The 26,025-nt window shown below is 38.5% G+C and overlaps 2 protein-coding genes across 2 annotated transcripts; one reads left to right on the top strand and one right to left on the bottom strand.

Annotated features, from left to right (window-relative positions):
- Positions 1–286: 286 nt before the first annotated feature.
- On the bottom strand, positions 287–26,025 carry firrm (fignl1 interacting regulator of recombination and mitosis). Its single transcript, XM_085150448.1, has 25 exons — positions 25,845–26,025; positions 25,401–25,511; positions 25,162–25,201; positions 24,993–25,081; positions 24,687–24,791; positions 24,405–24,545; positions 23,175–23,337; positions 22,971–23,055; positions 22,716–22,854; positions 22,341–22,430; positions 22,169–22,233; positions 21,916–22,064; positions 20,343–20,472; positions 19,724–19,910; positions 17,761–17,843; positions 17,563–17,614; positions 16,300–16,389; positions 14,941–15,126; positions 14,353–14,472; positions 14,177–14,272; positions 13,986–14,099; positions 11,994–12,098; positions 11,815–11,895; positions 11,589–11,735; positions 287–11,111 (listed from the first exon to the last, which is right to left on the bottom strand). The coding sequence occupies exons 2-25, from the start codon at positions 25,494–25,496 to the stop codon at positions 10,896–10,898; spliced, it is 2,769 nt and encodes a 922-aa protein (XP_085006574.1). The 5' UTR covers positions 25,497–25,511; positions 25,845–26,025; the 3' UTR covers positions 287–10,895.
- scyl3 (SCY1-like, kinase-like 3) lies at positions 662–10,657 on the top strand. Its single transcript, XM_085150449.1, has 13 exons — positions 662–826; positions 1,281–1,466; positions 1,627–1,740; positions 3,053–3,109; positions 3,190–3,292; positions 3,381–3,492; positions 3,578–3,655; positions 3,771–3,910; positions 4,052–4,242; positions 4,728–4,899; positions 6,399–6,548; positions 6,637–7,439; positions 10,094–10,657. The coding sequence occupies exons 1-13, from the start codon at positions 662–664 to the stop codon at positions 10,151–10,153; spliced, it is 2,331 nt and encodes a 776-aa protein (XP_085006575.1). The 3' UTR covers positions 10,154–10,657.

The following is a 26,025-nucleotide window of genomic DNA, read 5'->3' as shown; positions in this document are numbered from 1 at the left end:
GCTGATTACTTGCGTTATCTCGCACCACTTTAGTCGCAACCATTAGCTTACGGGGAGGGGTGTTTGTTCTTTTGTATCAATGTATCAACAACAAATAAACCTATTAACGAATTATTTTATGATGAAGGGATTTGAAACCCGTATCTGTTGAAAATAAAGTTGAAAAACATTAAGTTATTCAACCAAGTGAGTAATTACAAGTAAGTACCAACCCCTCCTCTGTGGTTTCGTCTTATACCGGAAAGGTCCTTGTTTACAGCACAGCTCTTGCTCCACGTTAGCATCCGTGATTTGACAAGAAGGAGACGGGATTTTTTTATTTTTTTTTTACTTTTAAAGCAGTTCGCAAAACTCGTTGAATTAATCTGTGGTACACTTCGACTGGCATGGTTGTTTGGAGGCGGAAAAGCTAGCGACAAGGGCAGCAATGACAAGCTTGCTAACGTAGCGCTAAGGTTAGCCTGCTAGGCAACTGACGCTAGCTAACTTGTCACTAAGTGGTGCATCCAGTTTACTGAAACAGGTACCGGTATGTCAACTTAACTCTATAACAAGTACTCGTGTCTGTTTCTTTACTGACAGGCACTCGCACTGCCACGTATCACGCCTGGCTTGCTTAGTTTATGACCTGAGTGGCTGCTCATAAAGAACGACCGCGGTCATGGGTGCGGAGAGCAGCGCGGTGCGGAGCTGCACCCTGGAGGAGCCGCTCCTGACTCTGCCCACCGGACCCACCATGTACTCGGCGGTGCTCCAGGATGGAAAGCAGGCTTCTGTGTTTGTTCACAAACGTGGCAATGAAGACAAAGTCAACAAAGCTGCCAAGGTGTGTAATTTCCAGATGTCGCTGCTCGCCTTTGCCGTCGCTCATGTGCGTTATGCATGGAAGTGTGCAGCCAGCACGCTGCCATGATCATGTTGGACACAAAGTACCGCTGCATCGTTGAGACAATTTTACCAAACTTCTCCAGTCGGTTTCCTGTATTTTCTAAAACAATGTAGAAAAAAAGTTCTTTAAAAAAGCGAATTAATGCATCACGTGTGATTGTGTGTGAAGTTGAGCTGTACACACAAGTGTGTAATGTGGATGTAACATTTTAATTAAGAAAAAAAAATAACATGCTTTTGCTTAGTGGAAGAGCCCCCTCCAACTTCAGTATTCTCTGTTGTGACTAGAATTAAATAAGTGAAAGTATGAGTTTTATTTATTGACGGGTAATTTAAATTACTAATTATTTGCAATTCTTACACCTGCTTAATCATCCACACATTTCACCCAGCACCTGAAGACACTGCGACACCCGCGTCTACTGCGCTTCCTGTCCTGCTCAGTGCAGAATGGTGGCATCCACCTGGTGACAGAGCCTGTGCAGCCCCTGCAGCTACTGCTAGACAGTCTCTCCCCAGAGGAAATTTGTGCAGGCATCTATGACCTCCTGCAGGCACTTGTTTTTCTGCATGAGAGGGTGAGTGTTTCTACAGTCTCTGCATGATTATATCAAAGCATGTGGAAAAACAAGTTAGATGAAGATGGAGAAGGTGATTGACCCTCGGATGTCGTTCTGTTTGCATTAAACATGCATGCATATTCATGCAAGTTCCAAACTTGTCTTGCTCTTCCACCAGGGTAAGTCGAGCCACAACAACGTCTGTATTTCATCTGTATTTGTCAGTGATGATGGTCATTGGAAACTGGGAGGGATGGAGACTGTCTGCAAGTTCTCTGAAGCAACTCCTGAGGTAAGAAGTGTATTAAAGCCATGTGGGCAGTCATGTGAAAAAGAAAGTTTGAGAAGAATTCTTTACTGTCCTGTGGAAAAACTAAGTAAATATCATGATTCAGTAGCTTGTAGCTTTCTCAGTCTTTTACATCATAGTGAAAGAATATTGACCCAGTCTTTGTACAACTCTTTTTACAACATTGTTTCAGTTCATTGAGGTTTGCAGGCATTGGCTTAGGAGATGATGTCAAATTTCAATTGATTTAAGGTCTAGACTTTGTTTTTGTTTGCTTGGTTGTTTGTTTGTTTGACAACTACTTGAAGTTTTAGCTGCTGGATAGAGTTGGTCTTTGGTACACAGAAAAGCTCATGGTTGACACAATGACAGCAAAGTGCCAAGGTCATGTGGTTGCAGAGCAAGCCAAAATCATCATCCCTCCACCACTGTCCTTAAAAGTTGGTTTGAGGTGTTTGTGCTGATGAGCTGTTTTTAATTTTTGCTTGATGCGATTCTGTGCATTATAGCTAACCATTTCCACTTTGATATCATGTAGCCAAAGCACATACCGTAAATCCCGGACTACAGAGCGCACCTGATTAAAAGCCGCATGCTCTAATTTTAGAAAGAAAATCAATTTTGTATTTTTTTTAAAGCCGTATGCGTTTCACTTCTAATATGAGATATTTACACAGAAATATTACACGTGAGGATTAATCCGTAAGGTAACATCAACATGGTAACATACAAAAATACATACTGCAAATGCTTTCTTTCCTCGAACAGCGCCTGTAACGCGGCTACCTTTAAGTATACGTACGTATCTGTAACACACAAATTACGTTGCTTATGGTATTTTTTACGGAACAGTGCACAAACAACATTACATCATCTCTTAACAACCGGTAAAAATATATACTACTTATCAATTTTATTGGTCTACTGTTACCAGGCAAAATGTTTTTGGCTGCATGAAAAACAATATGCATTAGCTGCACGTCAGTATAAGCCGCAGTGTTCACAGTGTGGGGAAAAAGTAGCAACTTATGACCCGAAAACTACGGTAATAGTGGTTAAGCTGTTTTCTAATCGTACTGTCATAACATGCTGATATTTGAGAAAACATGTTGTATGACTGTAATACCACAATTCAGTCCGTGTGTGTTCACTCAACTAATGCTAAGCTGGCAAAGATTTATCCAAACATTGAGCTATTTTGCTTGCAATGTATATACAGTTCAGCAGTTTTAATGCACTTTTTTAGACTGTTTGAAGACTCACTCTGTAAAATATCAGGTTTATGTTAAATGTTGGCTATTCCTAAACTCCTTAGTTCCTCACAAGCATCCAGAATGCAAGAGAGGCCAGCTATATTCCTCCAGAAGAGCAGGTAAGCAGGTTAAAGTTAATGATTGACAAGAAGCACTTCCCACTGTGTTGACAGGTTTTCAAGAAACGTTTTCTTGACAGGTGGAGGGTTTTAAAATCCTTCCTGATAAACATGCTCACTCTCGGGACTGTTACTCTTTTGGGATGATGGTGGAGTCTCTTATTCCTCTCCTTAATGGCTATGGTAAGGAGGTGACCTTGACTATCACATTTCATTTTTTCAGGTTTAACCTGCATGTACGTTATCATATGCTTTGCACTGTTGTTTTCAGTGTCACAGGAGCTTGCTGCCAGCCTGACAAAAACACTGCAGGCAGGCCTGCTGAACTCTGACCCCATGTCGCGGCCGCCGCTCAGTTCCTTGCTCACCAATGACTTTTTCAGGTTTGTGTGGTCAGGTTTGATTTGTAGTTATCAATAAATACTCAGAATGATTTTTTTAAAACAAACATAATTTTTCTGTGAACAGGAATGACTTTCTGGAAGTGATGAATTTTCTGAACAGTCTCACCCTAAAGACAGAAGAAGAGAAGAATGAATTCTTTAAGTAAGAAATAATTTACAGGTTATATGTGGACTTTTTTCACAGATAGAATTTTCTTTAACTTGTATTATGGTATATATATTCTCCTTACGTAGTGTTTTGGTTTTATGTTTTTTAGGTTTCTTCTAGACCGAGTCCAGAACCTCCCTCAAGAGTTGATAGCTACACGCCTTGCTCCCAAACTCCTTAACTCTCTCGTTTTTGCAGAACCCATGGCTGTAAAAAGCTTCCTGCCTCATCTTTTAAGGCCAAAGAAAGGTGAGATTGCATTTGAGCAAAAATTGGCTCCTGATAACCAGATCTTATAATCCCATTTTCTGAGAGAAAGCCAGAACTTAGTATTTGCCTGACAGGCACAAATGTTTTATGAAACTTTCTTTATTTCACCTTTGTGGACAGATAACAGTGGTGGTGGTAGCAGTGAAGATTGCCTGCTGTCTATGTCCCTTTACCGTAAGCATGTGATTCCTCAGCTTCTCAAACTCTACAAGGTCAATGAGGAACATGTCCGAATCGTGCTGCTGACCCACATCCACCTTTACGCGGAGTTTTTCTCCCACGATGAACTCAAAAACCAGATCCTACCTCAGGTGGGGTGTTACTTTAGAAGCAAACTTTTTTGTTGTTGTTCTTGTTGTCAAAAAAACGAAGACAGTTGAAGCTGAATAGTTCAGTATTTTGGAAAATGTTTAAACCAATAAACAAATTTTTTTCTTTAGTCTTTCTTAAGAAGCTCCAGACGGGGAGATTAGGTAATAGCTTAAACAGGGTGAAACAGGCAACCCCAGAAATTGTAACCAATTTAATAATAATAATAATAATGTATACTTTATTGATCCCTGTGGGGAAATTCCTCTCTGCATTTAACCCATTCACTCAGTGAAGCAGTGGACAGCCATTGGGCGCCCGGGGAGCAGTGTGTAGGGACGGTACCTTGCTCAGGGGTACCTCAGGGGAATCGAACCCCCGACCTTCCGATCACAGGGCCACCAATTTTATCTAATGTCTAAAGCTTGAGAACAAAATTCAAATGAAACTCTCTTAAGTATATTATCTTGTCTATTACTCTCTTTAGGTTTTGTTAGGAATGAGAGACACCAGTGATTCTCTGGTTGCCATGACGCTGCAGAGTCTGGCGGTGTTGGTGCCCTTGCTCGGGGCTCAGGTGGTCGTTGGCGGAGAGAGAACCAAGGTCTTTAAACGCACCACACCTAACTTTACCAAGTCTACAGAAGTGACCCCTGAAAGTAAGCAACGCTGTCTATAAATGTCAATGAAAGCACCTCTAACTAAATAATAACTAAACAGTGCAGGACAGCACAAGTCTTGTGTTGCGATAACTAATTTATTAAAATTGTATGTCTAAGTTTTTTGGATAAAGACACTTTTTTTTGTAGTTATGCCTCTGCAAACCACTGCAGTGGATTTTAAATCAGTCAGCTGCAGATTTTCAGCTTTTGCAAAAGTATTGCATAAACTGTTTAGTAATTACTGGAATATTAAATGTCGACCGTTTTCAGAGGCTCAAAAGTAACTGGACAAACTAAAACTGCAGTAATTTTAAATATAAGAGTTTGTTTTTGTAACTGGACAAAAATCCTTTTGCAGTCAATTACTGCATGAAGTCTAGAATCCATGAACATCATCAGATGCTGCGTTTCCTCCCGTGAGATGCTCTGCTAGGTTTTATTGGAGCTGCCTGCGGTGCCTGGTTGTTTGTGGGTCTCCCTGCAATCAGTTTTGTTTTCAGTCTTCATGCTGTGTTCTGTTGGGATTAGACTGATTAGACTGACTTGGCCACTTAATATCTTTGCCTTGAGATAATCTTGCGTTGTTTCAGCATCATGCTTTGAGCCATTATCCATTTGCACTGTGAAGTATCTCTATTTTCAGATGTGTGAGTGATGATGTAGCCACTTAACACGTTTTTGCTATTTCACAGTTAGGTTTGTTTTGGTTTTCAGCCTAATGATGGCTTCCTTTACTTTTATCAGTATTTATTTGGATCTCATATTGAGAATTTCTCCTATCTCTTATCTGCTTAATTTGTCACAAAATAATGAGAAAACAGGCTTCACTTGGCCATGAAATTGGTTGTTAGTCAATTGTCCTGTTACTTTTGAACCTCTGAAAGTGGGGGATAGTTTAAAAACAGATTTGTAAACAGTTAATTCAATACTTTAGTTAAACCCCTTGAATTAAAGGTGAAAACCTTCAGCACTTCAGTTGCATGAAAAAAGACTGCAGTGGTGTATAGAAGCAAAATTATTTAAATTCCAAAACCTTCTGGACCTAACTGTATATAGAGTACATTTCCATTATTGATCCCGTATATCAAATAAACTGAGGCTTTTGTTGTTTTTGAGAATTTAGCTATACCATATAAAAGTGGTGCACAGAACCTGATTGTGCATTAAAGGTCTGGCATCATACAGAGTTTACTAAATAAAAACCTTAAATAAAATGCTTCATTTTACAAGTAATCTTTAAAAAATCAACCAGGAACCATTACAAGAACATTTTATATGGAAGCATTCCTGCAGCAGTGTGTAGTAGTAAATAGGTCCTGTTTTTGTAGAGGTGTGTTTAGCATGCCGTGTCTCGTCCAAAGAAGATTACTAGTTTAGTCAGACTACCAGTTCAAACTAGAAAATCTGGATTTGGAGATTGAAATGTCACTCTAGTAATCCTTTAAGAACTACAGTCAAGTGAGCTACTCTCATCTTTCTTTACTTTTATTCTTTAGCCTCACCTGTCCATATAGTTGGAAGTTTCCACCCTCAGATGGCCCAACCCTCCAAAGTGCTGAATTTATTCCCTAGACCATCAGGGACTGAAGGCTTAGTCCTTGGTCACACGGGTAGCAAGACACCAAGGGTTCTCAAGCCAGTATCGGGTAAGAAACTCCCGTCATAATATTAATTCAAATGAATTTGTTCATTTATTTAAGGTCCATTGTATAATTTATTTTTTGTATATTCCAGATGTTAGCAGAAAGATGTCTCTGCCTTTGAATGGCTTTCATCAGGACAGTGAGATGGACCAACTTTCTTCTAGCCCAGAGCAGACTGACAGACTAGAAGGCACTGTGGAAGACTGGCCTGACTGGAGTGACCCTGATAGTGAGAATAGAGATGGGCATTCGGTCCAGATCCACATTCAGGCCTCAAAGGGCGCAGATCCAGTTAGCAGCCTGGCAATCACACATCAGAACACAGACGAGGAGCCGTGGGATGACTTTGAGGACACTGAACCTACCCCGGATCTCTCCCCCACAGCTCCTTTATCAGAGTCAGTCATCCCTACACCACCCAAAGGGGGCGCTGCTTCCCCATCTTCAAAACATGGCCCTGAACCACTGAGACTGGGTTCCTCTAAACCCCTTAAGTTGAGCTCAACACTGCGGCAGTCAACAAAGACAGAGGCCACTTCCTTATGGGACAATAGCTGGGCTCAAGAGAAAAGGAACTCTCAGAAATCACATAAGCCCTTAAACCCCCAGTCCAAACCTACAGTGCCACAAAAAAGTAGTTCAGTAGGTCTGGGGGAGGAGTTTACTATAAGGGTGAAGACAAAGGTAGAGCAAGACCCAGAGCTGGATTTGTTTGCAGACATGGTGCCGGACATCAAGTTGTCATCTCCAGCAGTGCTGTCACTACAAGAGACTGGCGAGCGTGAAGCAGAGCTGTCCACAGCATCTTCTGATAACACTAAACCTCTGCAGGTCGATTCATCCATCGATACTTTAACATTCACTGCCAAGTTTGCAGCAGTTGACCTGACTGAGGTGAGTGTCTGGTGAAAGGATGTTTTATATACTTTAATATATTGGTTCTCAGTCACAGCTACCTGAGATCTTGATTTTGTTATACTTAATGCTGGTAAAATAAGTATTGAACACGTCAGCAGTTTCCTAAGTAAATATATTTCTAAAGGTGCTGTTAAGATGAAATTCTCACCAGATGTCAATGATAACCCATCCAGTCCACACATGCATAGAAATCAAACCATAGATGTCCGTAAAATAACGAGACAGGGAAAAAGTATTGCTGATATGAAGAAAAGAAGGCACACAACAGGGTGCTCCCCACACGATTTCAGACAGCGGACTGAAAATAATTATCAGAGTTGTCCAAGAGCCAAGGACCGCTCGTGTAGAGCTACAGAAAAACATGGAATTAGCAGATACCACTCAGTATCACCCCCAAAACGTGTTATAGGCGCGCCGGTCCATCATGTTCCTTTCTCACTTTGCCTCTCCAAACAATGAAATGGACACGTGTGCAGAAGTTGCATTACCAGCAGGGGGATATAATATGTTAAAGTTACAAAGTTGGTAATGAGCAAAAAAATGTGTTGGTACATTCAAGGTCCTTAATTGTCAGAATCAATTAAGCTAGGCGCCTGTGTAAGTATATGCAAATGTGTTAATAATGTCTGTTTAAACACTTTCCCGTGGTTATTTCCATGCTGGCTTGAAATAAAATATCTCTCTGCTTTTACTGCAGAAGCTTCAATTTGTACATGCGTGTACATTTCACGTTTTGGAGAGCAAAGCGTGAACTGGCCAGTGTGTCTATTACATGCTTTGCCCTGATATCGGATCGCGGGAACAATTGTTTATAAGAAAACAAGTATTGTACTCGACCACCGTGGACTGTATGCACACTCACCACGCCATAATCTCATTTCTGAAGAAAAAGCATGTTGAAGCAAATTTAAAGTTTGCTGAACAACATTTAGACAAGCCTGGGAAATAGTAGGTGAATATATTCTGGCCATGTTTGGAAGACAAAAGGTGTTGCATATCATGCCAAAAGTGAAGTTTGGAGATGGGAACGTCATGGTGTGGGGCTGTTTTTTAGCATACAGCATCGGCAGCTTTGTGTCACTGAAGGAAGTATGAATGGGAAAATGCACTGAGATAAAAACCTGCTGCCATCTGCCAGGATGAAGATGAAATGAGGGTGTCCAGCAAGACAATGATCCCAAAGACAATCAAGGAAACTCAACTGGTTTCAGAGAAAGAAAATAAAGCTGCTAGGATGTCCCAGCCACTCACCTGATGTGAATCCCCTTGAAAATCTATGGAAATGGTGCTATGGTGCTGTTTTTGTGCTTTCCATTGCCTTGTCTGTTATATGTCATATGTAGCACCAGGATCTCAGAGGAACGTTGCCTGGTTTCACTCTGTACTGTACGACTGTCTGTGGTTAAAATGACAATAAAAGCGACTTGACTTAAAAGAACTAAAGCTCAGAGTTCATAGAAGGGGCCTAAAGAACCTGGAAGAATGGCCCAAAATCACGTGCGAAGTATTCAATACATTTAAGCAAGCGCGTTCAATACTTTTCCCTGTCATTTCTCAGTATGGATTGGATGAGTTGTTATCGATAACTGGTGAGAATTTCATGTCAGTAGCACCTTCAGAAATATATTTAGTTTTAATTGGTGACGTATTCAACACTTATTTTACCCGCTGTATGTGAAGCACCATCTGTGTACAATCAGTTATAAGGCATGACTCTCTTTCTCCATTTTACTGTTTTTGGAGACCTTGTTGGTTTGTAGAACTTTTAGATATGCAGACAAGCCTGAAAACACAGGCTCGTTAGGCTTGGGTTGGCTGTGGCTCAGGTGGTTGAGCAGATCGGCTACTGACTGGAAGGGTTGGTGGTTCGATCCTTCCCCAGTCTGCATGCCAAGTATCCTTGGGCAAGATACTAACCCCAAGTTGCTCTCAGATGCATCCGTCGGAGTGTGAATGTGTGCGAATGCTTAGATTGCACTTAAAGAAGGAAGTGCTTGTATGAGTGGGGGTGAATGAGGCATGTTGTACACAGCGCTTTGAGTACTCTGGGAGATTAGAAAAGCGCTATATAAGAATCCATCCATTTACAACTAGATGTTTTGGTTTTTCCACCAACAAATTTTACTTTTATCTAGTGACAGTAGGTTCCAACATGACTTGAAATTCTTTTGACAGTTACACTTCTGTGTATAACTTTGGAAATTACTGCAACCTGTAACCATTTAACACAGCTGCCATGATTTTGAAGAACCTACGAGCCAGAAGACACAGAAGAGATTCAAATGCATGTATAAAAATACACAGTATAAAATTCAAAATCCAAGGTGCTTTTCAGAAAAACTGACCTCTGACCTTGAATTTAAGGTCACTGAGATTACCTTTTTTAAGATTTTTAGTAGATGCACCTACTGTATGAATTTGAAAACTCTGTCACCTCATTCTCACATTCACAAACATGGGTGCCCATGCCATCTGCCCACTGTGGGGACAGTGGCCCATTAGCCTTTAACAGCTGAGCGGTAAAAAGCGACCGTCAATGACAATCATTGAGAATTAAGAATTTCCCACTATTGTAAATATTTTTCCCAGTGGATGATTGCACCTCTTCATTTTCTTCTTTTCTCTCAAAGACTGAACCAGGTGGCTGGGGAGATGAAGATGACCTGAACTGGGAGGACAACGCCTGGTGAATACGTTTGATCCATTACTTCCATCTGCAGTAAAAGACTTGACCACTGGAAAACTGAAACCCATGCACCACATCTGGAGTGCCACTTCACCAACAGACCAGTAAACTAGAAGTTTAACATGATGCAGTAGGGATGGTAATGACAGGGATGGGCTAAGGCTTTTTATGTTATGTTGATTTTATCATTTTTAATTATGAGAACTCGCTTTTAAACTGGAACGATCAGCTCTTCATCAGATGGTGCTAGACTTGGACAAAATAAGCCATTTATAATTTGCCAATCAGAGGTGAATGTAATCCTGTTTCATCTGCTCTGCTCATTTTCTTTATGGGTTATTTTCACCAGTGGCATAAAGAAATGTTTCGGAGACACTGGGTCTTCCCAAAAAGAGTCAGTTTGATTAACTGAAGGCCTGCACTTTGAATGAATGTGAAATCAGAATTGCATAATTTATTAGTAGCTTTTGGGTTGATGGTGAAATAAAGTAAAACTTACTGTATCAAATGTGTTTACTGTTTTGTTTTACAGTACAATATTTCATACAGCGACCCAGCCAGGAAAGACTCGAAGCTGTAGCTAAAATAAATGAAATGCTTCAAGTTTCAGAAACAGGTTTAATTAAAAAAAAAGAACAAAGATTAACATTTTTTAAAAAGAGAGAGAAACCATTTTCAATAGCAGCAAAAGTTGTGGGGACTTTGTGGGTTTTCCATACAGAAAGCAAACACCCTGAGATGAAAAACTATCTCGAGCTGCTGGGTCTGACTGTAGTGATGTGGGTTAGGAGAGTCTGGAGCTCCTGTAGTCTGGAGTCCAGCCACTGTGGAGGTGGTGCACTACTGTTAGTTTTACCATCAGTGAGAGCCTGAAGGGCTTTTAAAGCACTCTCAGCTGTCTGGATATAGCGGCTGTATTCCTGCTCTGCGCTGTTCTCCTGTCGAGCTCTCTTAGGGCATGGCTGAGAGGGATGAATAGTTAAAGAGAAAAATAAAGGTCTTGTTAATTAAACTGGTATTGATATAACATGATAGTACTTCATAGGACACAGTTTGAACCTGGAGAGCAAAATCTTGTGATAAAAATATCAAAAACAAATCTTACCCACTGCCATATTTATATATCTGACAAAGCTGACTTCCAATCAAACAGTCACATTGAAGTTGGATGCGTTCACTCAAATCTTTTACTGCTAAACAAAGTATTTGGTTTTTTTTATGCTTAGCAAAATAAAACTGATTCTGATCATCTCTGACATCCAATAAAATATGAGAATCCAGGCTGCTTTTGTGCAATGTGCACTGTCTCCTTATGCTCTGGTAGCTTTAATTTAATATAAGCCTGCTACTACTAATATGAAACGTGTATGTGAGACAAGACTGTGCATGAACATGCATATTCAGAAACACTGAATACATTTCAAGTTGATTAAACTAACCTCTGAGTCTGGAACAACTTCAGAAGGTGGTTTGTTGAAAGGCTTTTCTTTGCTACACTCCAGCTTCTCATTGTGTTGCTTGATGTGTTGCGTCTCATGTTTGAGCCTCTCCAGCCGTAACTCATTGCCTTCCTGCGCATTCACCGTCTGCAGCAAAAGAAATGACAACTTCACCATGCTTCGTTTTTATACACATGTTCATGAACAAATAATAGATTTCCCTTACCTTGCTAAGATAATTAACCACTTTGGTTTTGGTTTCTTCGACACTCAAACTCTGAGAGATTACTTCTTCGTGGTTTGTATTCTTTGACGTCAGAAGGATATATCAAGGTTACGTTTAAGCTTCAACGGTGTATGAATTTAATGTAATATGAAAATTATGTTAGACTTATAAATTAATACCTCTGCAAATTGAGAAAAGGCCTCCAGGGTGTGCTGCTGCACCAGCCAAGACTCGTCAGCCAAAAGGACTCCAAACAGGCCACTCAGCCTCGGAAGAATTTGACTCTGGAACCAAAACGGGTCATAACTGAGAAAAAAATGCTTAATTTGTTTCTATTATTTTTATTTTAAGAAAATAAAAATGGTTATTATCATTTGCTTCTTATCACGAACTTTCCTTTATACAGCAAAATCTCTCTCTCTCATATATATATATATATATATATATATATATATATATATATATATATATATATATATATATATATATATATATATATATATATATATATATATATATATATATATATATATATATATCTCTCTCTCTCTCTCTCTCTCTCTATATATATATATCTCTCTATCTCTCTATCTATATCTCTATACATATCTATATCTCTCTCTCTCTCATATATATATATATATATATATATATATATATATATATATATATATATATATATATATATATATATATATATATATGAGAGAGAGAGAGATATAGATATGTATAGAGATATAGATAGATATATATAATATAGATATATATGAGAGAGATATATATATATATATATGATGGAGATATATATAGATATAGAGAGATATATATAGAGAGATATATATATATATATATATCTCTATCTATCTCTCTATATATATCTCTCTATATCTATATATCTTATATATATATATATCTATATATCTATATATATATCTATATCTATATCTATATCTATATCTATATATATATCTATATATATATATATATATATATATATATATATATATATATATATATATATATATATATATATATATATATATATATATATATATATAAGATATATAGATATAGAGAGATATATATAGAGAGATAGATATATATAGAGAGATAGATATATATATATATCTATAGATATATATATATATCTATATCTCTATACATATCTATATCTCTATACATCTATATCTCTCTCTCTCTCATATATATATATATATATATATATATATGAGAGAGAGAGAGATATAGATATGTATAGAGATATAGATAGATATATATAATATAGATATATATGATAGAGATATATATATATATATATATATATCTATATATATATATATATATATATATATCTATATATCTATATATATATATATATATATAAGATATATAGATATAGAGAGATATATATAGAGAAGATATATAGAGAGATATATATATATATATATATATCTCTATCTATCTCTCTATATATATCTCTCTATATCTATATATATCTCCATCATATATATATATATATATATATATATATATATATATATATATATATATATGAATGAGAGAGAGAGAGATATAGATATGTATAGAGATATAGATAGATATATATAATATAGATATATATGATAGAGATATATATAGATATATATGATGGAGATATATATAGATATAGAGAGATATATATAGAGAGATAGATAGATATATATATATATAGATATATATATATATCTATCTCTATCTATCTCTCTATATATATCTCTCTATATATCTAATATATATATATATATATATATATATATATATATATATATATAGATATAGATATATATATATATATATCTCTATCTATCTCTCTATATATATCTCTCTATATCTATATATATCTCTATCATATATATCTATCTATATCTCTATACATATCTATATCTCTATACATCTATATCTCTCTCTCTCATATATATATATATATATATATATATATATATATATATATATATATATATATATATATATATATATATATATGAGAGAGAGAGAAGGAGGGGAATATAGAGGAGACTTGCAGGCTCAAAGCTTTAGGAGCAACTAAAAGCAACAACAGTAGGCTAAAGAAGACAATAGAAAGACAAGTAAACCAAAATTAAAATCATCATTTGTAAAAAGTCTTTTATCACCTGGCTGTCAGGAGGGACAAAAATCTTCCCCAGAGAGCAGAGAAACTCCAAGGCAGCCAGCAGGAACCAATCTGCACACTTCTGAGAAACCACAGCATCCAGACACACCAGAGCCTGTGATAACACAGACACACACATCAATAAATTTATTCTGCCCTCTTTAAATGTTAACGTGACGGCCAACAACACACCTGACAAATCACGTGAGGTTCAATGTGCTTCACTAAAATAGCCGAGAGTGACAAGAGAGGCTGCAGCGTCCACTGGAGCACAGGGTGGGTCTGCAACTACAGCATGGCAGGTTACAGTTTACTGCTCTTGCATCTTCTCATTTACTCCACCTGTTTGTGCGTGTACCGTTTGTTACCTGGTCTGGACTCATTCGTAACCAGAGCTGTGTGACCATCCTCACAGAAGACAACACACACTGCTCTTCGGGAGAGGACTGGCCTCGAACCACCGATAGGAGAGACGTCAGCACTGCATTCTGGTAACAGGAGGAACTTTCTTTCATTCACGAAAGATTGTGTGTTCATGGACTGATATAAATAATAAAAACAACCATTAACCATTCTGTGTTAGTAATCTCAGCTGCGTAACTATTACTCACTGGAAGCTCTGAGTTCATAGGCCAACAATGGAAAGGTCACTAACAGTCTATTGCAGGAAAAAGGTTATCACAGTCCAAACATCATTTATTGCTGATAATCAAGCTGCCATCGTCACGGCACAAGTACAAACGATGCTGCGGCCTTAATGTTTGTACATCAAATAACTGTCTTTGTTGCATGCAAGGCTATAATAATAAGGATGAATGAGTACAAGTTTATTATTGACTTTTGTTTTGTCCTTTGCACAAACAATAAAAGGCCTTCACTTGATAAAACCATGCTAAAAAGATTCAGCGATGGGGTGCAAGACTCCCATTACATCCCACTGCGGAGGTTGTCCTCACCACTTTGCCGACTTGTCCCAGTTTGTATCCTCCATTCTGCCAGTCAGCCAGCACTTTTTCAGTTAAACCAGTGATTTCTGTCACTACTTGCCGGCAGATGTCCTGAGAAAGAGCTCTGAGGAGAACATGGTGCCAAACCCGAAGGTTTTCCATCTCAGCGGGTGGAAAATGTGACACCAGCTCCATCTGTGAAAATAAATACATAAGATTATGGGAGAAGACATTATTTATTAAGATTATTTTTTTATTCATTGAAGTTGTTTCTATTGATTTCTTAAGCATCATCTAAACCCAGAAAATGGCACTCTACTCCAAATTATATGGACGGTACAAGGATTCACTGAGCTAATGTTAACAGGGACTACATCTTAATTCCCGTCAGCGTCTCTTCTTCCTCAGAAGACTTAGAGACTTCCATCTGCCACTGAAGGTGCTCAAGAACTTCTACTGCTGCACCATCGAGAGCGTCCTGACGGCAAACATCTGCAGCTGGTTTGGGAACAGCACCAAGCAGGACAGACGAGATCTGCAGAGAGTGGTGCGCTCAGCCGAACGCATCATTCAATCAGAGCTCCCTGACCTGCTGTCCATCTACACCAAGCGGTGCAAGTCCAAAGCTAGGAAGATTATGATGGACCTCTCCCATCCCAACAATGGACTCTTCTCACTGTTGAGGTCTGGGAAGCGCTTCCGCTCCCTTAAGGCCAAAACAGAGAGGATGAGGAGGAGCTTCTTCCCCCAGGCTATTCGGGCCCTGAACCAGGTGTAGGACTGGACTCTCCCACACATCACATCACCACACGCACCACCACACACTTCCTATAATCCTATAATTCCTATAATTTATAATCTTGATAATCTATTTGCACTTTTTTTTTTTTACTGTAAATTTCTAAGTTAATTTGTAAATTTTGTAGTAACCTGTAAATTGTAAATACTGTAAAACTTTTTTCTGTCATTTAATGGTCGGGCATTGCGCAGCTACAAGCATTTCACCCCCATGTCATACTGTGTATGGTTGTGTGTGTGTGACAAATAAAATTTGAATTTGAATTTGACTGAATGTGGGACTTCAATTACAAACTCATCACTCCGGTAAAGTTTCAGAAGCGTGTGTAGCATCAGTGCTGCTCTGCTGTCCAGCATTTTACATGTTTGTCTTTGCCTCTAATTGTTGCAGGCCCCGATAAGAAAAAACACCAACTTTTCAACCATTTTAATGTTTAAATATGAATCCATGTATTTCATTATTTGTAAATTAAGCAAAAGTCTTTGTGTAATTTACTTTAATACAGTGCAGGCCGACTCTCTAGCATAATTCCTATTTCCCTGAAATCTTTCCCCACTAGGGATTCTAACCTGGTGGTTCGGCGTCATAAGAAAAAACATGCGTTTTAGCAGCGTGCCCAGATGTGATGCCTGGTAACAATCGGTGGCACATGCTTTCACCTGAAAGAGAAGAAGGGGAGCAGCAGGGAGGGGTGATGAACAGCTGAGTGAAAGCACCAAAACAAACAGGTAAGAGAAATGTCTGACAATCTGCCTGTTTAAACAACTGAGACGTTATTTTTTGAGCAGTGATGCATGAGACAAAGGCTACGTTCACACTGCAGGTCTTGATGCTCAATTCTGATTTTTTGATCAAATCTGATCTTTTTGTCTGCTCGTTCACACTACAGATAAAATGCGACAGCAAACGCGCTCTAGTGTGAACGCTCAAAGCGGCCGCATGCGCAAAAGAAGACGTCACGCACAACGCGATCTGTTTAGACCCAGAGCAACAGTATTGTTTGACTGATGGCCGTTAATATAAAGACTCTGGACTTCACGTTTCCCAATTTTTGCTTTAAGTTATTTTGTTATTTACATAATAATGTAAATAACAAAATAATGATCCTTATTGCTGTTTTAGAGGAGCGCTGCTTCAAAGGATAGCTGCAGATTTCTGTCAGAATCTGCAGATTATACAGTACAAATAAAATGTTCACGTTTCTCCAACGTTGTCTTCCCAACAGTTTCACCGGATGGCCAGGAAGCGTTCGCGATGTCTTCTCGGGCGCTGATAATTGGCGTCTGTCTTGTGTCAGTGACGTAAAAGACGGATTTAATGCGACTTGACCATCAAACAGCAGCTTTCTAAAACATCAGATATGTATCGGATTCAGCACCACATACGAAAGTGACACAGATCGGATTTGAAAATATTGGATTTGTGCCGTTCACACTGTCACACCATGATCAGATATGGGTCGCATAGGGTCAAAAAAATCGGATTTGATGCGCTTTCGTCTGCAGTGTGAACGTAGCCAAAGACTGAGAGCGGCTGTCGGGCCATAGTTAAAGTATTTTAGAGACTCTCCAAACTAATGAAGGCAAGATTCAGATGTAGGCTTACACTCCTAATCGTGTGTGTTCTTCTCCTTTAATGCAACTGGATTTAGATCTGTGCACTACTGAAAGTGACACGTGAATTATTATGATTGAATTCATTAATAATTGTTATTATTATCAGCTCCAATCTATTTCATTCGTTTCAAAATGTCGTGAAGTACTGTCTGCTGTGACGTCTCACTTTCAAATCAATATGTTTGTGCGTTGTGCATTTTGCTGGTCTCTACATACCAGTTGAGCAATAAGGAGGACATGATGTAGGCAAAGCTCTGCTGTCCCATACCTGTCAGCACAGATTTAAAAGACCAAAAAAAAGCATTTGATTCAATTAATAAACAAAATCTTCACAAGCAATATCTGAAATCAGTCTAAAGGTCCCGCATAGCAAAACAAAAAGACCCAAAAAGTAACATTACTCTTCACTCTCACCGTGCTGTAAAGCACCAAACATCTGCTGCCAACACAGCTGTTTGAGTATCAGCCTGAAGTACAGCTTCAACCAAGCAAAATTCCTGAGAAGAGGAAATAAAGAAGAGGGGAAGTCAGATAAACCGGAGAAGGGTGGGAAAATTGAAAAAAAGCAAAAACAAAAAACACGCATAATACTGAGCTATCACAGAAACACGGAAGAACAACAAGCTTTTAATCGAGGGAAATCCTGCAGTGACACACTGCTAATGGTCACCACGAGATTACACACAACCTAATAATGTATTTTCAGTCTTTAACAGTGATTAATATAAAGAGCTTATGATCACATAATGTTTTAGAATAAAACTCCTTTTATTTTTGTTTTTATTTGGCAATTTATTCTATTTTACTTTATTTTTTATGTATACTGTAAAAGTAGATCTATTGCTGTATATTATTGTTAGCATGTTTAAATATAAATACTTGGCACAATCACCCATGGCTGCGTATGTCGGGGGTCAGGTTAGGTTCAAGTGAGGCTTTGTCCTGATTGGATACTTTCTGAAATCTTTCTTCTTGACCAAGCTAATAACGTCCTTGTTGTTTGCGAGTACTGCTCCCACAGTTTGTATTAAACATGTTGATATTTTGACAGAAGCAGCTTGTATAAACCGTGGTGCAGGAGGTTGGGAAGCGCATCTGTAACTGGAAGGTCGCCGGTTCGATCCCCGGGCTCTCTGTCCTGGTCGTTGTGTCCTTGGACACTTTACCCTACTGGTGATGGCCAGAGGGGCCGATGGCGCGATATGGCAGCCCCAGGGCAGCTGTGGCTACAACCGTAGCTGCCTCCACCAGTGTGTGAATGTGAGAGTGAATGAATAGTGGAATTGTAAAGCGCTTTGGGTACCTTGAAAAGCGCTATATAAATCCAATCCATTATTATTATTATTACAAATAACATATTTCACTCCTTGGCAGAGGCTGGGTTTGATTTATTCCCAAGACTACCGGATGGAGATTAAAATGATACAATCATGGTATCATCTGTCAATTCAGATCAGGGCATAGCAAACATAATTTTGGTCCTTAGAATGTCTTATTACCTGTGGTTTGTTTTGTTTTCTCTCACTCTCTCTCACACACGCACACACACACACACACACACACACACACACACACACACACACACACGCACGAACTCCAAGCGAACCAAAATGCATCACTACAAACCACATGAGAATGTTCCCCCCGCTCATTGGCCAGATGTATCTGGGGCGGGAGCAACAAAAGTAAATACAGGACGATGGTGCTGTGCTGTGGACTATTGGAGAACACAGAATTTACATTCAATTAACTCTTCAAACCTCAGTCGGCACGTTCCATTTTAAAGTTCACAGCAACACAGTTACAAAAGAGCTGAACAAGTATGTACTAAGCAACTTTGTTTAATATTGAGAAATTGTCTCTCTTAAAGGAACATCGCAGTATGGCTTCGGTTTGGAAAACGGCACCTGAACAAATCATAAGACTTCTGAAAAACTGTATTGGACAGACAAGCCAAACCAAATGGAGATGTTTGATCATAATGGAAAACACCACATTTTATATAAAAACCAAACACAGCATCACAGCACTCTCACTTCATACCAGCTGTCAGGCACAAGTGAAGGAGTGCCAGACTGCACGGCTGTGGTGTCATGTCACGTGCTGTTCATCTCAGGTTGTATTTCATTTTTAAACCTGTTAACTACTAGCTTTTTTAAAATTATTATTACTTCCTGATATGTCACACCATATCATTAACAAATAATGTCATTTATTTTCCCATGACTGTATGCTACCTCGTGGTCTTCACATTTACAGTCTACAACAAATGAAACATCACATCAGATTAACAGTTTTAAAGTGTCCCTTATGCATTAAGTGGAACAGTATAAGAGCCATACTGCTAGTATTGTGTGTGTTGTTGTGTTGACCTCACCAGTACACGGAAGTATTCAGGGGGAAGCCAAGCCACACTGGCACAGAGGTGCACACAGATGTGTTGATGCAGAGTGACTTGGACTTGTGCCTGACCCTTCAACATCACCCCAGGCAACAGCACCGGGACCTTACGCTCAGTATAGCAACGCCGGAAACTAGTGAAGACGGCCTGGAAGAGAGGAAGCCTGGGGACAAAGATGACACACTGAAGGACATAAAAACACTACACAACAAAAGAAGCTATTTTCTACTTTAAATTCAGCACACATGAATGTAACCTTTTCCAAGGCTGCTAACTAAGACACTTGTTCCTAACAGCTTAAAAGAGATTGCTCCATGTGGGATGTAATTATTATAACATTACTGCATATTAAAAATAAATTGATAGTAAAACCGTAAAGGCTAAATTGATATTCATAATTATTCAGCTACACTTGAGTTTAACTGCATTTAACTGCACTGTGAAAACATGAAAAGTACAATTAACTTTGTGAACCAAACAAGTCAATAATAGATCAATAACTCATAAAACTAGTAAATTTTACTAATAGGTCCTTCAATAAAACAAGTGTTTTAAAGTTTTTACTGCTCATTAAATCATCTAAAACCATTATTACCTGATATTTTCTTCTGAAAACTGACTCCCTGCATACCAAAGCTGCAGCACCTCCTCAGGTTGGCCGGCCAGCTGGCCCATGACGCTCACCAGCAACAGACAGTGTGGAAGCTCATGTTCAGGACTTAAACCTGCAGACAGCATTTTGTACAATCTCTAACAGTCAGCATCTACAAACATTATAGCGACATCACGACAAAATACAAATGTAGCAAAGGTCAGCTTTCAGTTAAAGTTTTGAAAGCAACCGTGGTGACATTGAGCCCTCAGGCCACCCTCATCAAGTCTGTTTCTGTGCACAAAGCAACTGAAACTGATTCAACAATCCACTTCTTAACTGACCATATCAATATCACAGAAATTTAAGTGACTTGATGGTATAACGTACAGCTGGGCGATATGAGATTTTTTCATATCACGATATGTTTTTTTCATTTCAGGCGATAACGATATATATCACGATATAAGCCAAATAACTATATTTGTAAGATTTAAATGTGCCGTTGCTCACAAGTAAAATGTGAAATAATCAGCAGCTTGTTTTGATTTAAATATTTATTTCCCATAATAATAAGTAATAAGGGTAGATGTACTTAAGGAACATGAGACTTTTTCAGATAAATAAAGGCAAATATTGCAAACTACACAAAAGGCAGCCGCTAAAGCGTTTAAGTTTCAAAATAGAACAAACAAAACAGACTAAATTGTCAATTTCACTTAGAAACAAAATATTAATTCTAAAAATAAATTTTAGTTTGTTTTACAGAAGATCAGACAAAATTGACTAACTTTTGTCAATATCAAATAAACTGAGAACTAAAAGGAAATTCTCAATCTCTCCTTGTTGTATAGCTTAGCTTTTCAAACAGTTTTAACTGTTACTTTAGTCTGACAAAAGCCGAATGACGAGTTAGCGCTTCCAGTCAGAGATTATTGTATTTCCAGACTTGCTTTCGGCACAATTTACAGTGCGCGCTACTCTGTTTTTTTTTTTTCAGACTTGAAATAGCCGAAATACCTTCACACTACGGAACTTCTGTGGCTCTTCCGTTCAACAATCTCTCCGGCGTTGGAACCATCATCTGTTTTCTCTTCGGTAACCTTCGGTCACGCTCTCAGTTGATTTTTCTCTAGTCGGCGCACTCATTTCCTCCATTACCCGGGCGGCACGCCGGCTGGCTGCTTCCCAAACAAATACACATGTGCGGCTTGGCACTTGTGCTGTACATAACAAGTCACGTGACGTGACGCTGCGGCTGTGATTGGTTCGGCTCTGCGCTACTTAATTTGGATTGGCTGTTCTTTTTTTTTTTAAGAGGACAAGAGCGGTGAGGTCTATCGCAATAGTTTAATTTTTCTATCAAGAAAAAGTTATTTCGCAATACATATCGTTATCGTTCTATCGCCCAGCTCTAGTATAACGTGATTAAAAAGTGTTCCTACGAACTTTTTTGAGCAGCGTACTATGTGTCATATGCCAGTGGAATGTCATTAGTGCACAAACTGTAATTGTTGAGTTTAAAAAGTCACTACTGTATCATGAAAATGTCCAAGAAGATAAACCTTCCACTTACGCAGGTCTTGCTGGAGGACAGCTTCAGCAAAAGGTCTTAAAGGCAACAGCTGAAGCAGGAAGGCATCCATGGGAACAAGAGCTGCTGCATTTAGCTCCTGAGACAAAGCTATGGGCAGTTCTGGAGTGCACAAGCTGGGAGGGAATTTACTGAAAGACACCAGCCACATTGTTATAATCAGTATTAAACATAAACTAAAAACTGTGACTTGTATCCATTTTTTTTTTTAAAATGACACGTAAACAACCGATACCTCGTGATCTGGAGGTAGAGCTGGTGGAAGCAGCTACAAGATTTTGTTAGAAAAAATTTGAACTCCTGTTAAAAGGATAAAAAGAAGAAATGTGTTTTAGAGATAAGATACAAGACAGCCCAACGTTTTTATGCTGTAAAAAACACCTGAAATAAATCCTAATTTGAACTACCTTTATGTAATGAATCAAAGTGTTGGCAAAAAATCTGCACATCTTTGCACTTTTTTGGAACAGCTTGTATTCTGGACTTTGCGTGGCCTCCTATAAAAAGAGAACAGCACCAATACAAAAGGTCCCCGGGGTGACCCTACACTTTTATAAAGAAACCGAAGTCCTTCTGTAAGTACAAAGGGTTACAGCACAGGAAACACTCAGCATTTGCTCTGTCACTGTTGTGACTCCAGTTGGCATCAAGTCACTAAAGACACAAATATGCTGAGATGCAATCTTTGTATATAATACAAACTGACATTATTTTAGAAGTAAACAGAGAAAGAGAGAGAGAGAATTACAATATACACATGTTTATAATTAGAGGTTTTCTACCTGTAAGCCAGCATGTTTAATCTGTTCAGCCAGCTCCACAGAGTTGTGGAAGGATGTCAGCAGGTTGTCAACAAGGCGGCTGCTGATTTCACTGTGATGTAGATGCTCCTCAACCAATGACTGGTACTTCAGACTCGTTCTGAACAAAAGAACAGCCCGTTCAAATACTTATAACAACCAATAAACTCGCCCAACTCTTAAAACTAAAAATTCATTGAGTTAACCGTAAAGTTTAATGACACTGATTGCACTAACTTGATGAGGAACTTCCACGTGTTTGCATGCAACGCTACATCCAGGTTGGAGATAACAGAGCAGATATCCAGCAGACTATGAATCACTGAGGAAGGTGAAAAATATGTCAAATGAACTGAAGATTGCATTAAGATTCGAGAGCACAGAAAGTGAGAAAATATGAAACACATAGTGATGTTTACCTGCACAGACAACTGAACACACCTGTAACAATATCAGAGACGTCCTCATCTGAGGCGCTGTTGTCAAGGCAGATCTTATCCAGCAGCTCTAAAAGACCCTTTTGAAGCGAATAAGCCTCCTTGAATAATCCCTGGAGCAAGTCAGCCACAAGGGACAGACGGCCACAGTAGACCACCTCACTGTCCTGTGGACAACAGACAGAATATGCTTGATCAACTCTGTTTTCTTCAGATAAAGCTCTTTAGGGGTACAAATCAATTTAAAATTAACTGTAACTACTAGCTCTGAGGTCTTTACACTGGCTGCCTGTCTGTCTGAGGATAGACTTTAAAGTTCTGATGCTGGTCTATAAAGCTCTGAATGGTTTAGGACCAAAATACATCAGTGACCTCCTGACCCAGTATGAACCTTCCAGATCCCTCAGGTCATCTGGATCCGGTCTTTTATCAGTTCCCAGAGTCAGAACCAGACACGGAGAAGCTGCATTCAGCTTTTATGCTCCTTATATCTGGAACAAACTCCCAGAAAGCCTCAGATCAGCTGAAACACTCAGTTTATTTAAATCCAGGTTGAAGACTCACCTGTTCTCAGCTGCATTTGAATAAAGCACCAAATCCGCACTTAAGCTTAAATTTCAAAACTTACTTTTTAACTACTGATTTTATCTACTGTTCTGATTTTATCTGTTTTGATTTTTGATTTTATATACTGTTTTGTTTGTTTGTTTGCTTGTTTTAATTAATTTTAAATCATTGTTTTTGTTTCTAATGTCTATGTAAAGCACTTTGAATCACCTTGTTGTAGAATTGTGCTATACAAATAAACTTGCCTTGCCTTACTTTTATGTTCTTTTGCATTGCTAAGTGGTTATATTTCTTGCTGCAGTATGATGGGATGCTTTTCAAATCTGTTTTCAGTCAATTTCTTGCACTGATGACACATTTGGTTTAAACAAGATGAGGAAAAACTTAAAAATGTTCTTTAGAATTATTTTCAACCACTTAAATTTGACAGATTTGTGTTTGAAACAAATATTAAAAATCCTAATTGCACTACTCAGATTAGCATCAGCATTTAGCTGTGTATAACTGTAATATAAACATTTATGTAATTAACCACTTCTGAGCAGCCACTAAAACATAGTCAGCTTGGTTATTAATATTAATGTTATAAAACTAAAACACATGCAGTGACTTCACAGAACACCTGGTTTATAAAGATAACAGCTACCAGCAAACGAAATATTCTGACCTTGCAGTGCTGAAACGTTTCTTTCAGAATTTTTAGGATACAAGCTGGTAGCGAGCGGATAGAATCCAGGTCAGGGGCTTCCTCCAATGAGCCAACATGACGCACACAAGTGGATAGCGCATCAATTATCTGCATCATTGCCTGAAAAAGAGAACAGAATCTTGTCACAATATAATCCAGGGTTTAATTTGGGAGAAAATTTAGAGCAATGCACATGATACGGCATGTAAAAAGTTGTATGGGTTCCACTGTACCATTTTGAAATGCACTGTGTCGCAATACCTGCAGTATATTCCTCAGTAAGGCACAAAGTTCAGTGTTTTGACTTGAAAGTCCACCGACTTGGTCCATGATTTCTTTCATCATGCTGTCAAACATCGTCACAGCCTGAAAACATTTGAGATTTTTTTTTTTTCAAAAAGATTAAAGAAATAAATTTTTAAGGAAAAAAAAAAAATGGAAATACAGCAGTTATTCAAAAGAAAATAGTTACTTGTATCAACAATCTGATAATAAAAGAGCACTGTATCTACTTTTTTAAACAAATGCCATAGATGGTATTCACATATTATGCAATTATCAGGATACCTTTGGTAAGATCTTGGAGAAGCATTCATCCTCCAAGTCTGGCAAACCAATATGAGGGAGGAACATGTCCGTAATTATCTTCAATATGCCTGTAAAGGTGTCATATTATACTTAAACAGCAAGTCATACCAAAGTTTGTAATTATTAAGTGTGTAATTAGGAAACTCACGTATGTGATCATCCCAGCTGTCAGACTGACAATGCAAAGAGTGAACACAGTTAAGGGAAAAATGCATTACAGGGTGATTTCCAATATAATGCCGACCTACCTATTTTATCATTTCAGCTACAGGATTAATGCTATTTTTTGGTTCTTTTTCCAGGGTTGTAATGGAGACAGGTGACAATATGAACCATAAGCTTACAACGCTGAAACTTGGATGAAACAACAAACATTAGAGAGGATATAGTGAGCTTTGGCAGGACAGACTTGAGTTCCTGGCGACAGGTTTCCTGACTCCACTGCGCCACCTCGTCCAAGAGAGAAGTGTTGGTCTGGGACATGATGAAAGACGTGCACTGCGGTCCAGGGAACAGATTTTTTCATCCAAGTTATCACTGAAAATGACTCCCAAGCCCTCTTACCAATTAGCTATTCAAGGAAATTCCTTTTATATCCATTCTGATCAGTTACAAATAGACAACTTTCCCTACTTCAGTTACTCTGCTTTGCCTAATTGTATTATAAATATCTTAAATGTCATGCAGACAGCGTTACCAGTACTTTTGTACAACAAGCTAGCGTTATAAATTTACTGAGTGCAAAGCGTCAGCTAGCTTGTCTGTTTACTGACATGTTTTGCTAACGGAAACAGGTAATGTTTTCGATGGTTAATACGTATGGCATCCTACCGCAAATACAAGTCCAGCTTCTCTTTAAGAGGTTACAAATTCACACCAGCGTTCCTAGGAGTCTTGAATTGTTGTCATTTTACGTTTTTAACGACTGAAACGACCAAGCGGATCGGTAACTCAATCTGCTTGACACTAAAGATAGCGCGCGCCGTAGTTTGAGTCGGACGTGACGTTACGA

Source organism: Neolamprologus multifasciatus, chromosome 23, assembly GCF_963576455.1.
Source record: "Neolamprologus multifasciatus chromosome 23, fNeoMul1.2, whole genome shotgun sequence".
Classification (NCBI taxonomy): Eukaryota; Metazoa; Chordata; class Actinopteri; order Cichliformes; family Cichlidae; genus Neolamprologus; species Neolamprologus multifasciatus.
This window is presented reverse-complemented; position numbering and strand designations above follow the sequence as displayed.

Coding starts and splice junctions, on each gene's coding strand:
- firrm (XM_085150448.1), bottom strand. CDS start 25,496: ATGTCCCAGACCAACACTTCTCTCTTGGACGAGGTGGCGCAGTGGAGT. Junction 22,234..22,340: donor CTTTGATTCATTACATAAAG/GTAGTTCAAATT, acceptor TCCTTTTAACAG/GAGTTCAAATTTTTTCTAAC. Junction 16,390..17,562: donor TCCTCCTTATTGCTCAACTG/GTATGTAGAGAC, acceptor CTTCTCTTTCAG/GTGAAAGCATGTGCCACCGA.
- scyl3 (XM_085150449.1), top strand. CDS start 662: ATGGGTGCGGAGAGCAGCGCGGTGCGGAGCTGCACCCTGGAGGAGCCG. Junction 1,467..1,626: donor TTGTTTTTCTGCATGAGAGG/GTGAGTGTTTCT, acceptor CTCTTCCACCAG/GGTAAGTCGAGCCACAACAA. Junction 3,293..3,380: donor TCCTCTCCTTAATGGCTATG/GTAAGGAGGTGA, acceptor TGTTGTTTTCAG/TGTCACAGGAGCTTGCTGCC.